This window comes from Papaver somniferum, chromosome 7, assembly GCF_003573695.1.
Source record: "Papaver somniferum cultivar HN1 chromosome 7, ASM357369v1, whole genome shotgun sequence".
Classification (NCBI taxonomy): domain Eukaryota; kingdom Viridiplantae; phylum Streptophyta; class Magnoliopsida; order Ranunculales; family Papaveraceae; genus Papaver; species Papaver somniferum.
In genome coordinates, this window is record NC_039364.1 from 193,646,007 (window position 1) to 193,657,906 (window position 11,900).

The window sequence follows — 11,900 nt, forward strand, 5'->3', positions numbered from 1 at the left end:
TAGGACGGACTACGGAGGGAGTAGGGTTGAAAAGAAGAGAAGAAGAATCAGTTGAAGTGGAGATGGAAATGAATTTGATTTTGATTTTAGTTTTTAGTTTTATGATTTTAGTTTTTAATTTTATGATCTTAGTTTTATGATTTTGATTTTAGTTTTTAAATTTTATGATTTTAGTTTTATGATTTTTACAGAACATCATCCAGGATCTTCACATCTGATTTCAATTGATGAGTTATTAGTTTAACAAAATTTAAAGCTGGGAATATGATTTTCAAACTTGCTTACATGTATTTCAGCTAATGTCCATACAGTAGATTTTTTTTACATGTTTTTACAAGCATAATCATGGTATGCATTGAGCCTAATTGAAATGGTCCAAACTAATTCAAGGTTGGAATAAAAGAAAGATATCGGTTCACATTTACATTCCAAAGGTCAAAAAGGATCAAGGGGGCAAATATCAAAGTCCAACCGGTACACAGATACACAGATCAAGGGGCCAAAATCAAAGATATCGGTTCACATTCACATTCCAAAGGTCAAAAAGGATCAAGGGGCCAAATATCAAAGTCCAACCGGTACACAGATACAAAAGGAAACAACTATATAATGTAGCTGCAGATACTGTGTTGGCAGTTCTCCCTACATTTGACGACTCAACCTGATGAAGCCCTGAGGTAACTGAAGCAGTCTCGGTACAAATGCCCGCCTTTGGTACTCCTGTATATTTTAGATACTACGACTAAGAATTGAAAGAAGACCCTAACTTGATCCTAGATTCTGAAATATTTCACGAAGAGCTTTCGGCAAGTTCAGCACAATCTCTGCGTATGCTGCCAGGTGGTATCACGACAAGCAAGCAAAATATAATGAGTTAACAAATTGGGACAAGAAAAAAAATAAAATATAAGACAAAAGGTTGTTTCCTAATAAATTTTGGTTCTAGATCGAAACTTTCAAATACTACAGCTCTTTATGTAATTCTGAGTATCAGTAAAATGTCGATACAGAAAAAAGTCTGCCGGCTCAAGTCTGCTACATGGATGGTGACTGAAGTCATTCTGAGAATAAATTAAACTAACAACTTTTCACAGCATCCCTTGTTATGGGGAACGATTAACTGAATCTAGACAAATCAGATGTCTTCAGCTAACCCCCATTGGAATGAAAAAAGATAAATGTCACCAAAAAGACAAAACACAAAAAACTGGCACACGTGACACATCCTATATCTGGAACCATAAGAAACGTATCAACAGTGCCAACTCGACAACCCTTATGTTCAAATGAAATGTCGGGGGTATCTTTCATTTATTAAGTAGTTACCTTCTGGAAGGGTCATGGTCCGCAAGGCATCCTCGGCATAAGATAGCCGAGCAGGAACTGCCTGAGGCTTTTTGTTGTTTGTTGCTGGAGCTGCAGATAAACTCTTTTTCAAATTAATCGGCCACGCTAAGACTCTGATACGAGTGGGTAGCACGCTAACGAGGTCTGCATATCTGAGACTCACAGTCAACTTGCTGCAGCAGCAAAATGTCCACAAATATTGTTATTGAACCGGCATTTCAGAGACAAATGATGAATCACATCTAAGATATATATCCTTGTTCTACAGCAGCTAATCCTAGCTCCAAAATCAACAGAAAATAAAGAGTTTTTCTACCCAGTGGCTAGCTTAAATCAAAATCATTCATATCCTTGTCACATTCATCTATAAGAAAAGTGGTCCCTTTTTAAGCATCTCCCCTATTAAATCAAAATCAAACAAATAAGATCCTAGCAAACCTCAAGTAGAATTCAGGTAACACATTTCAATTTTAAAATACTAATGAAGCTTACCAATCATTATCATCCAATACAAATTCAATAACATTGTAAGAGAGGCTATGATAAAGCTCTCCAATTTGATTTCCATACAACTCCTTTATTAGGCGAATCTATGAAACATGAAAAAATATAATATAGTCAGCACATGAATTACAATTAGAAGCTCTAACCAAATGTGAGAAAGTGGAAAGTGAAGTATCAAGATTATAACCCTTGTTTGATGTAAATACTCAAAAAAAAAAAAAAAAAAAAAAACGAATAAACAAGTGAACAACAACATACAAAAGGAGGATATGCTTTGATTTCTGATGTGAAAAGGGTGTGTGCAAACCTAAAGTGATTCTTCTCGACATTGGTAAAGAAAGATAGAAGGAGACGTGATTACATAATCAAACCAGAAGTCAATAGATTAGTATTATTAGAAAACTTTAAGTACAAAACCCACAAAGGTATGAGCAAGGACACACTAGACTGACTAATATAGGTTGAAAGAATCTTACAAGATTAAGACACAGATTGTCATGTGCTACTTGCTCTTTACAATTCCTGTACTATTCATATGCATATGAGATTAGGTATCCAAGTAGTAATGTCCAGTAAAAGACTGAGCTGAAAACTACCCTACCCCTTAAATTATGGGCTTAAAGTTAGTACTATATGCTTCGTTGAACACTACCGGACCTCAACTATTTTGCTGTACCAGCAGAGCCTAGAACGCAATGTGCAACTATATTGTTTTTCAATGGTCAGCATGTCTACCAAGGATACGGAAAGGGGATAGCAGGCTAACAGTCAGTTTAGTTCTTAATGTAGATATTAGCCTATGTAGACACATGATACAGATCACAGGTTTTACTAGATGGGAAACCAATGGTCAAATGATGCGTGTGTGTGTGTGGTATGCATTACAATATTACAAATACCGGAAGTCTTCAAATGTAAGCATTACATACCTGCTCTCGTCTATCTACGTAAGCCTGAACAAGTTCCCCGACATAATCGATGAATTTCTGAAAGTTTGTAAGCACCAGAAACAATGAGCATTGAATATTGCAAAAGACGGAAAAAAAAAAAAAAAAAACTCCAACAAATGTCCAAGAGATGCACCTAAAGAAGTGTGGACTAAAATAAGTGCAGACACTGGGTGGAATGAAAAGAAAAAATAGAAAATCCAACCCACTAACCTTACCATTGCATTGGAGGAAAGAAGATCATTTTCTGCTTCTCGTATCGGCAAAAAGAATGGAACCGTGTGTTCAATGACAGTCATTTTTTCAAGAAATGATTTGCTCTCAAGCACACAATGATAGAACTCACAAGGTTCACCTGTAGATGTTCAAAAACACAAGATGTTGAAAGTTTGCAGGATGTCTATTTAATAGGTTACAGTTTTTTAGACAAGCATCTGGACAGCGATAAAAGATCTTTCTAAGACCGAACTTCAGTGTTTTGTATGGCCACGAAAAGAAAATTTATAAACATCACAAAATGATGGGTTTTACCCGCAAAAGATGTCTCATACTGGATGCCAATTCTAGCTCCCTCCAGACAACAAATTACCTGCTCAAATAACATAAGAGCACCACAACCTGGAAATCAGACTTGACCATCAACTCTAGCATATTATGCAAACAGCAAAAGTCATATTCACTAAATAATTATATGCCTTGCATAAAAGAATACCTTAGTTCCTGCTCTATAAGTAATTTTCCCATGGAAGTGAGAATTCACTGCCATGCTAGCATCCCCCTGCATTGCTTTTCTTTCTAACTCCATGTGAACCTGATACAACAAAAACAATCGAGCTTATTAGCATACTCTAAAACATGTAGTGGTTTAAAATAATGCACCACATATAATGATTAAGCTTGTCTTTTATTAACTACAGTGGAGTATTGAGAAGAACAGTACCCGCTGCCTAACTGTAGCTAATAGTCCATCATTCCACTGTTCGCCATTTAAGTGTCTCTCTGCAAAATGAAGAGACTCCAATATAATAAATCCAGTAAATGTGTAAGAATCAGGTGTCAATGTGTTGGTGAGACTGACACTGACACTGCCATAGAAAACCTTTCACTAGCACAGTGGTTGAATCATAATTTTTACACAAATAATCAAGGAAATGACTTGTTGGAACGAGAACCTCCTATAAATCAGAGAGGATAACGTGTTGACGCTCACCCACGAGAAAATTAATGTTTTGACAACAACTTTGCATCTTGCTTATTTGCAAAGCAACCAGTTTCTTTACAACACAATAAAGAAACTTGAAAGAAAGTGAAGTTTGTATACCCACGCCGTCCTTTTGCATTCCAGGTATGAGTAACAAGCTATCATCCACGCAGAAAATGACCGAATAGGGTCAATACATTGTTTTCAAGGTACACTTACACACTACTAGTACCAAGCATTTGTAACACCACTCATAACTTCATAGCGAACTCGTGATCTAGAACATAATAAAACTAAGGTTCAAGCATAAGCATGAGAGAGCAGGTCCCTTTACATAAGAAAAAACGTGAGGAGAAGATAATGGACACAAGAGAGGTGCAATAAAACATAATAAACTAAGGGTTCAAGCATAAGCATGAGAGAGCAGGTCCCTTTACATTAAAAAAAAAAAAAAAAAGTTGAGGAGAAGATAATGGACACAAGAGAGGTGCGATAAAATGTAATACATTGTGCAACAATATCCTATTGCATAACTAACTGCACATTAGCAGTCACTAATATATGATATGATAATAAGTACAACATTTAAAGCTCACCTTCAGTTTGAACTGCTCTAGCATTGTCAAATTCTCTTTGTAAGCGGTCATAAACCATCTTGTCAGTATCCCTAGAGAAATTTTAAATATGAGAAAACACTTAAAGGCAGATAAAACTAAACTTAACTTTATTACTGTTCTTACTGCAAAATTAAGCAAAATGAGACTGAATATAAATATTCGCACATCTCGATGGAAACAAAAAACACATGTATCGCCAAATCTAAGTAACCAAATATTCAAAACACTGATGGAATTTTCTAATCAGATGCATCTGAATAGTCTAGGATTAAACATTAAGCAAAAATGGCTCAAATATTTGTTAATTTTTACTACAAAGATGAAGGATCTTTATTGACCCACTCACTTACAAAACATGAGTCCTTTACTCCTTTCTAATTATCAACAATGTGCTATCTAAGTTTGGCAAATATACTTTATATCTAGGAATCAAGTCTACCGGATCTTCTATAGGCCATTTGGTGGCTTCGTGGTAAATTTGTAACTCAGGTTTCTTTCAGCAATAGTTAAAGACTAGTCATGTCTAATGTTGTCCCACGATGCTGTTAATAGTTACAACGAAACTAAACAAACACGCGTAACAAAACTCAAACGAAACAACCAATTACTCTTAGTAGCCACTAACGCGATGACTATTCACGATCCTGGCTACTAAGATCCAAATAATGTCTTAAAGGCATTGATAATAGTTAGTAACAAAGTAGTACCTAGAAAGTCGATCCTTAAGTTGTTCATGTCGTCTCAAAACATTCGACACTGTCAGGAAACAAACATATACAATCAATAAAACATGTACAGATAACATCAACATAAATAAAACAAGAACAAATCTCTGAATGGAAATACAAGACTACATACATCTAGCCCGCGTAATGTCCAGACCATGATCTTCCCCTTGCATATAATTCTGCGACAAGCAAATAAAAACACAGTGAGTCAATCTGACATCAAAATATTCAGTAAATAAATTCATAGGAGAATTAAGAAGTGCTTACCACCATTCCAGTTGCTGCATATGGTTGCCCCTTAAATTGTTCCATCTGCTGCGAAATGAACAAGTTATGATTCTTATTTACGAACAGAAATAAATCTCAAAGTAATTTAGGGTTAACTTTAATATACCTTATTATTATTATTCCGAGTAGCGGAATCTCCAAACACGATTAGTTTTCTCTTGAAACTAGTATTATTACTGTTTTTCAGAGACGGGTCTTCCATATCGTTACTTTCCATCCGTAAAACAATGGAGTCTGAATTTTTGTTATTTTCTTTTTCTAATTAGGGTTTTTAGAAGAAGATGTTGAGTTTCTTTGTTTTGTGGGGATGAGAAAGAGTTTTGTGCCCTAGATTTTTACTGTTTGATTTTCGAATTCTCAAACATAACGAGCCCAAATAGAGCACGTTGATGGGTAAGGCTAAAGCCTAGTTTGGTATTGCTGTGAATTTTATAAAAGTGATTTTATGTTGTGTTGTGTTGTGCGTTGTTGTGTTGTGCTTTAAAAATAAAGTAGTCAGATGTTTGGTAAACTATAATATGTAAAGTATTGTGGAACCAACAAACTGTAATTCTGTTTGGTAAATTCTGTTTGGTAAATTATCATGTTGAAGTGCTTATGATGTGTCTAATGACGAAAATATAGACATGGATAATAAAAAAAATTTATTTTGAATATTATTAAATAAAAATAAAAAATAATAATATCTCTTATTCATTTTTTAATCATTTAATATTTTAATTTTTACCTTTAAATACAATTATTATTGTTGTTATTGTAATTATTATTTTATAACAAAAATCAATAAAATTTGCTTAGTGAAATAATTGTACATAAATAAATATTTAAGGGTAGATTTCGTCTTTTTAATATAATAACAAGGTTAAAATAATGAATCAATTAATTAAAATTGAGTGGGTCCATAGCTTCTGTTTTTACTGCTTTTAAAAGCTACTCTTGGGTAGCTTTTAAAAGTTGGCCTTAAACAGAAGTGCTTTTGGAGAAAAGCGCTTTGAAAAAGTTTACCAAACACTAATTTCATAAAAAGTTTGTTACAAGTTGGTTACAAAGTGCTTTTGTAGGAAAAAAAACAATCCCAAACGGGGCTTTCTAGCTGCTAGATTGGCCATCCACGTCAGCTTGCGCAACCTACTAACCCCTATGGCATGACGAATCTAGCAGCGGAAAGCTGAACAGTACAGCATCTAATGCTAAATGCAACAACGTTCAGGTGAACGCTGAACCGAACAACGTTTGACTTGGTCAGCTAGGTTGAAAACGCTGAACTGTTCAGCGTCCCAGAATCGGGTTTTCTCCAACGCAGAAGCCACTTCTTTCTCAGTTCTTCCCATTTCATTTTCCTTCTCAAACACACCCACTCTAATGGATTTCGTAGATCAGTGATGCTAGACGTTTATGTCTCAATTCCTTTCGTGGGGTTGTACTCCATCAATTTCTCGATCGTTTGAGAGTATTTTCATTCAATTCCGTCCACGAAATTGATTGAGGTAAGGATTTAAAATTTTAGGTTTTTTGTTTCTTGATTTTTGATTATGATGAAAATTTGATGAAATTGATGATTGATAGTTGATATAAAGCATCATTTAGATGATATGTTTACCTGATTTAAATGATATGTGATTGAAATTGATTTTTAGAATTGTAAGGGTTTAATTTGAAATTCATTTTGTGATGAACAAAAAAATGAAATTGTTGATAATTTGATTATTTGTATGATGAACTGATAATGATAATTTAGTTTGTATGGATGAAAATGAATAATAATGATAATTTAGTTTGTATGGATGAATTGATAATGATCATTTCGTTTGTATGGATGAAAATGAATGACAATGATAATGATATTTTTTTTTCATGTTTGTTATTGATTGTAGTATGAGTATGGATGAAATGTTAGATGGGTTGGATATAGTTTCATCATGGAAATGTGATAGACATGTATGTCACGATGTTACTAAATCCCCTCACAAAGTAAGATTTAGAGGTAGTTTGAATGATATCGAAGAGTATTACAATATTGTGGTGAAAGATAATCCGGAAGCAAAACGATATTGTGACAATTGTGGATTTTCTTCTGTTTTTGAGTTTGATTTCGCTAATGGGGATAGAGCCTTAGTAGCTGAGAGATGGTGGTCAAAAACCAAGAGTTTTCACTTTCGGGAGTTTGAAATTGGCCTCATTCCTTTAGATTGGTACATGTTAACTGGAATTCCCACTGGTGATCCTAGTAAACAACCAGTACTTACGCCGCCGATGTGTAGTCATCTAACATATCCCGCTCTGGATGATTTATATTTTTCGGATATCAAAAATTATGGTTCATAGGACTCTAAGAAAAATTCATTTTCCTTAGCAGTCTTGACAGCGTACATGGATAGTAGAAAAGACCAGGATAACACTGGGTGTGCACAGACATTGACACGAGCATTTTTTATGTGGTATTTTGGTAATTTTCTTCTACCGCATTCTACTGGAAAAGTATATAAACGTTGGGTTATGTTATTGGCGGACTTAGATAGAGTTGGGGAGTATGATTGGGGTCTAGCTTCGTTAAGTAATACCTATAAATATCTCGACCAATGGTCAACCAAGGGTACGAATTTAGCTGGCATGGCTATGGTACTTAGGTATTGGTACTATTACTACTTCCGCAACACGTAACCCTTGCTTTGTCAGTCACCTGAAGGTCATTATGATGTTTTCCCAAAGATTTGTCTCTTCAAGAAGACTAGGATTGTATCAATGAATAGAGGACATCAAGGAGGCCAAAAGGATACAATGAAACACTCAGTCAAAAGCGCAAGAATACATATTGACACTAGAACAAGGGAATCATGTCTTTGGCAACCATGGGAAGATAGTGAGTATTCTGTGGGAGACCAATATGAGCACGCACTAAATATATCCAAAAAGAAAGTTCTGCTTGTTGACTTTGAAAAACGCACAAGAGTTAGTTGTTACTTGGCAGAGAGATTCCAGATGCAGATTAAAGGTGAGATTGTTGTCCCAACAAATCCTCCAAGTTTGTATCAAATCGATGACGGAGATATAAATGGAGGACTACTTCTCCTTCATTCCTCACACCAAAATCAATTGATTATCTTCTTCATTGATTTTCTTCTTCTTCTTCTTCACATAATTTTGTTCATACAAAATTATGGCACACTTTACTACAAGAGAAGAATAGGCACTAATTTATGGTTGGGTCATAGCAAGCAACGATCCAATTCATGGAAAAGATAAAAAAATGTGCAATATTTTGGAGGAAGATAATTGAAGAGTACAATAAAAGAAAAGGTCCCGATGGTGTCGAAAGAGATAAAAATGCATTGCAAACAAAGTGCAACACATTGAGAGCCGAAGTGAAAAGATATATTTCACATGTTAGGCCATACTTTCGAAGTATACCTACGGGGATGACCGAGGCGGATTATGTACGTACCTCAAAAAAAAATTAATGTTTTCTTTCTTCCATTTTGATCTCTTTATTTCTCTAAATTTTTCCTTTCATTTTTTCCCAGTATCTTCGTGGAAAAGAGAATTATGAAGCAGAGTCTGGAAAACTTTGGAGGCACGAAACGGTTTTCCAGATCCTGAAGACTTATCAACCCGATTACAACCCAGCGATAAATAATGATGATGGAGTCGGTACTTCCACTCAACCTACTCAACAGACTCAAGCTATTCAAGAAAATGAAGATGATAATATGGATGAAGATTTGGAAAATATGGCAAGGTTTGGTAGCACTTCATCTACTCATAATTCTGAAACCTCGGACATATGAAAGAGAAGACGCTATTTCGAACAAAAAGATGACGTTAGAAGTGGAGGGAGAGATCAAGCAAAGAAAAGGGCTCGTGAGGCTAAAGCATCGCAGAAATCAGATGAAAAAATGGATAAACTCATCGAACTTCTTGAAAATGCACAAGCACAAAGAGTGGCCAAGTATGAAACAGAGGAAGAGTATTTGAAGAAGAACATGGAAAACTCTTCAATCTTGGCACAAACTGATATGAAGTTTTTGAGAGTCGTTGTTGTAAATAGGATTCGTTTCAGACTTGTGAAGGAAATGAAATTTTTAGATTTAATAAAAATATATATACAAAAATATTAACAATGGGCGAGAGGTACTGGGACTAAGGATTTGGCCGAATTCACTACACAGGGTTCATTCATATATTCTTTGACAATTTAAAACTCAATAAAATTAACATGGACTCTGATTTTGCCAAGATAGATTCTCAAAACATCGATTGTAAGTCCTAAGCATGATGTATCAAAACACCTAATCTAAGCATACATCATCAAATTAAATAACAACCAATTAATTCAAATCATATTTCAATTTTAAATTAACGCAAAAGTCATAAAAAAGAATAAAATAAATTTATCTGTGTATGAAATTCACCCTCCTTCGTCGTCCCAGTGTTGGGTTTAGCTCATCATGATAAAGACACGCTCAAAATATTTATTTATTGCTCAAATGGTGTTTACAATGAAAAGAAAAGGAGAAAATGGTGTAAAACTGTAATCTGCGACGCACAAAAAGCGTCACAGAATGAACCATAAAACACAAGTGCTGCTGATGTTTAGACTGCACTGCGACCCACGGTTGTGCGTCTTAGACACTGTTGATAAACCACTGTCCTTGCGAGTCCGTTCTTCGTGTTCTTAGTGTTCTTCATCAGCAGCAGCAGCAGAAACAGAGTTTCATCAACTCTTGATTTCTGCTTCTCTGGACCTTCTCTCGACCCAAAACTCTCGACACCCATTCTCTGTGATACCAGAAATCTATTTATACTCCTCAGCCTCATTTAATCACGCCATAACTCAAGATAATTCTCTCTTTACTCTGCTTAAAGAGAAAATATTTTTTGGATATTTTCTTCCTTTAATTAGCTCTCCACGCGCTGAAATGATGTATAAACACTCCAAACATGATCTTACACGCTGTAGAATTGATTCAACACTCTCCAAACACATGAGTACACGTCTAAATTTGATGTGATCGTGTGATATTCATTTCTTGAACGTGCTTCCTGATTTCTTGATTGCGATGATTCCAGCCAATTATGATCGATCCTAACACCCAAAATGTCTTCCTCTATCCATATCACAAATACCCATGGAAAATCATAGGTTTAATCGAACTCTAACCCCTCCAAAAATCGATCGACCCAACTGCCAGTGAGAAGAAATATTTTCCCGCCTTTTTCCAAAATTTGAATTATGAGAAGAAAAGTGTCCTCCCCCTAATCTTGTACGGGTGTCCCTTTAGCAATTGGGGTGGAAATAGTAATTTTTCCGGGTTCCTCCGGTACATTTCTGGGACGCTTCCGGTGCATTTCTGAGGTGCCTCCGGTACATTATCCTGGGGTGTAAAACACTACTTTTCGAGCTCATTTCGTCGCAAAGGCTTATTTATCTAAAAACATCTACAAAAACACAAAATAACACAATAAGTACTTAATCGAGTCTAACAATACAGAATATTGAGAACAAAATAGACACATAAATGCGTCTATCAAATACCCCCAAACTTATTATTTGCTAGTCCTCGAGCAAAACTAATAAAAAAAAAAAACCGAGTTAATCTCGGGAGGGTTTACCAGAGGTGTGCCCACAAAACCATTACTCCTAATTGGTCACAAGTATCCAAAGAGCTATGAGGACATACACATTCTCAACCTATCTCTAAGTAAGTAGAATGCCAGAGAAATTAAAGGTGTCAGCTCTAAAGCTGACTGAAGAAAAGGGGAGACACATCCACACGAATGCTAGATAAAGAGATATCCGCTACACAGCTAGATAAACATTGTAAGATGCGTCCGCTGCTTTACAGATGGATAAGATTAGGAGAGAGATAAAAATAAGAGGGACATCTGCTACACAGCTGGACTAATTACGTGTGATGAGTTAAACCAGTGCTAGAAAGATCTTGTGCCAGATTGAAAGCAGACTAACAAAGCAACCAAAATGCATCTTTCTTCGACTCTCTCACAGTGCTCAGTAGAAATAACGTCTTCTTCGGTCTTCAACTGTTGATGATAAACTCTCGAACCTCATAGAACCTTGACAATTAACTCTTCTCTTCGATTTCCTGCTTGACTTATAAATTTCTTCTTCCCTATGGCCTTATTGAACAAAAAGAACGTAATGATGTTTCATTATTTTTTTTATTTTTATTTTTCATTTTTCATTCATTCATTTTTTTTTTTGATGAACAAAAAATTACAAGACAAAAATTTACATGGCCATGAGAGAAGG

The 11,900-nt window shown here is 35.3% G+C and overlaps 1 protein-coding gene across 2 annotated transcripts; it reads right to left on the minus strand.

Moving 5' to 3' along the window:
• Positions 1 to 371: 371 nt before the first annotated feature.
• On the minus strand, positions 372 to 5,976 carry LOC113299282 (centromere protein O-like). 2 transcript variants are annotated; one of them, XM_026548282.1, is made up of 13 exons: positions 5,739 to 5,976; positions 5,612 to 5,659; positions 5,475 to 5,523; positions 5,324 to 5,372; positions 4,596 to 4,666; positions 3,739 to 3,797; positions 3,511 to 3,609; positions 3,330 to 3,387; positions 3,017 to 3,153; positions 2,781 to 2,837; positions 1,840 to 1,937; positions 1,327 to 1,520; positions 372 to 833 (listed from the first exon to the last, which is right to left on the minus strand). In XM_026548282.1, exons 1-13 carry the CDS (start codon positions 5,847 to 5,849, stop codon positions 763 to 765), a joined length of 1,101 nt encoding a protein of 366 aa, XP_026404067.1. In that variant the 5' UTR covers positions 5,850 to 5,976; the 3' UTR covers positions 372 to 762. The 2 variants fall into 2 exon arrangements, with proteins under 2 accessions (XP_026404067.1, XP_026404068.1); XM_026548283.1 differs by having other exon boundaries at positions 5,612 to 5,656; positions 5,739 to 5,975.
• Between the last annotated feature and the right edge of the window lie 5,924 nt (positions 5,977 to 11,900).

Bases quoted from the DNA above. Each gene is read 5' to 3' on its own strand.
- LOC113299282 (XM_026548282.1), bottom strand. From the start codon at position 5,849: ATGGAAAGTAACGATATGGAAGACCCGTCTCTGAAAAACAGTAATAAT. The intron at 5,524-5,611 runs GTAAGCACTTCT...TGCTTGTCGCAG, and splicing joins ATGCAGCAACTGGAATGGTG to AATTATATGCAAGGGGAAGA. The intron at 3,610-3,738 runs GTACTGTTCTTC...TTGTTGTATCAG, and splicing joins TAGCTACAGTTAGGCAGCGG to GTTCACATGGAGTTAGAAAG.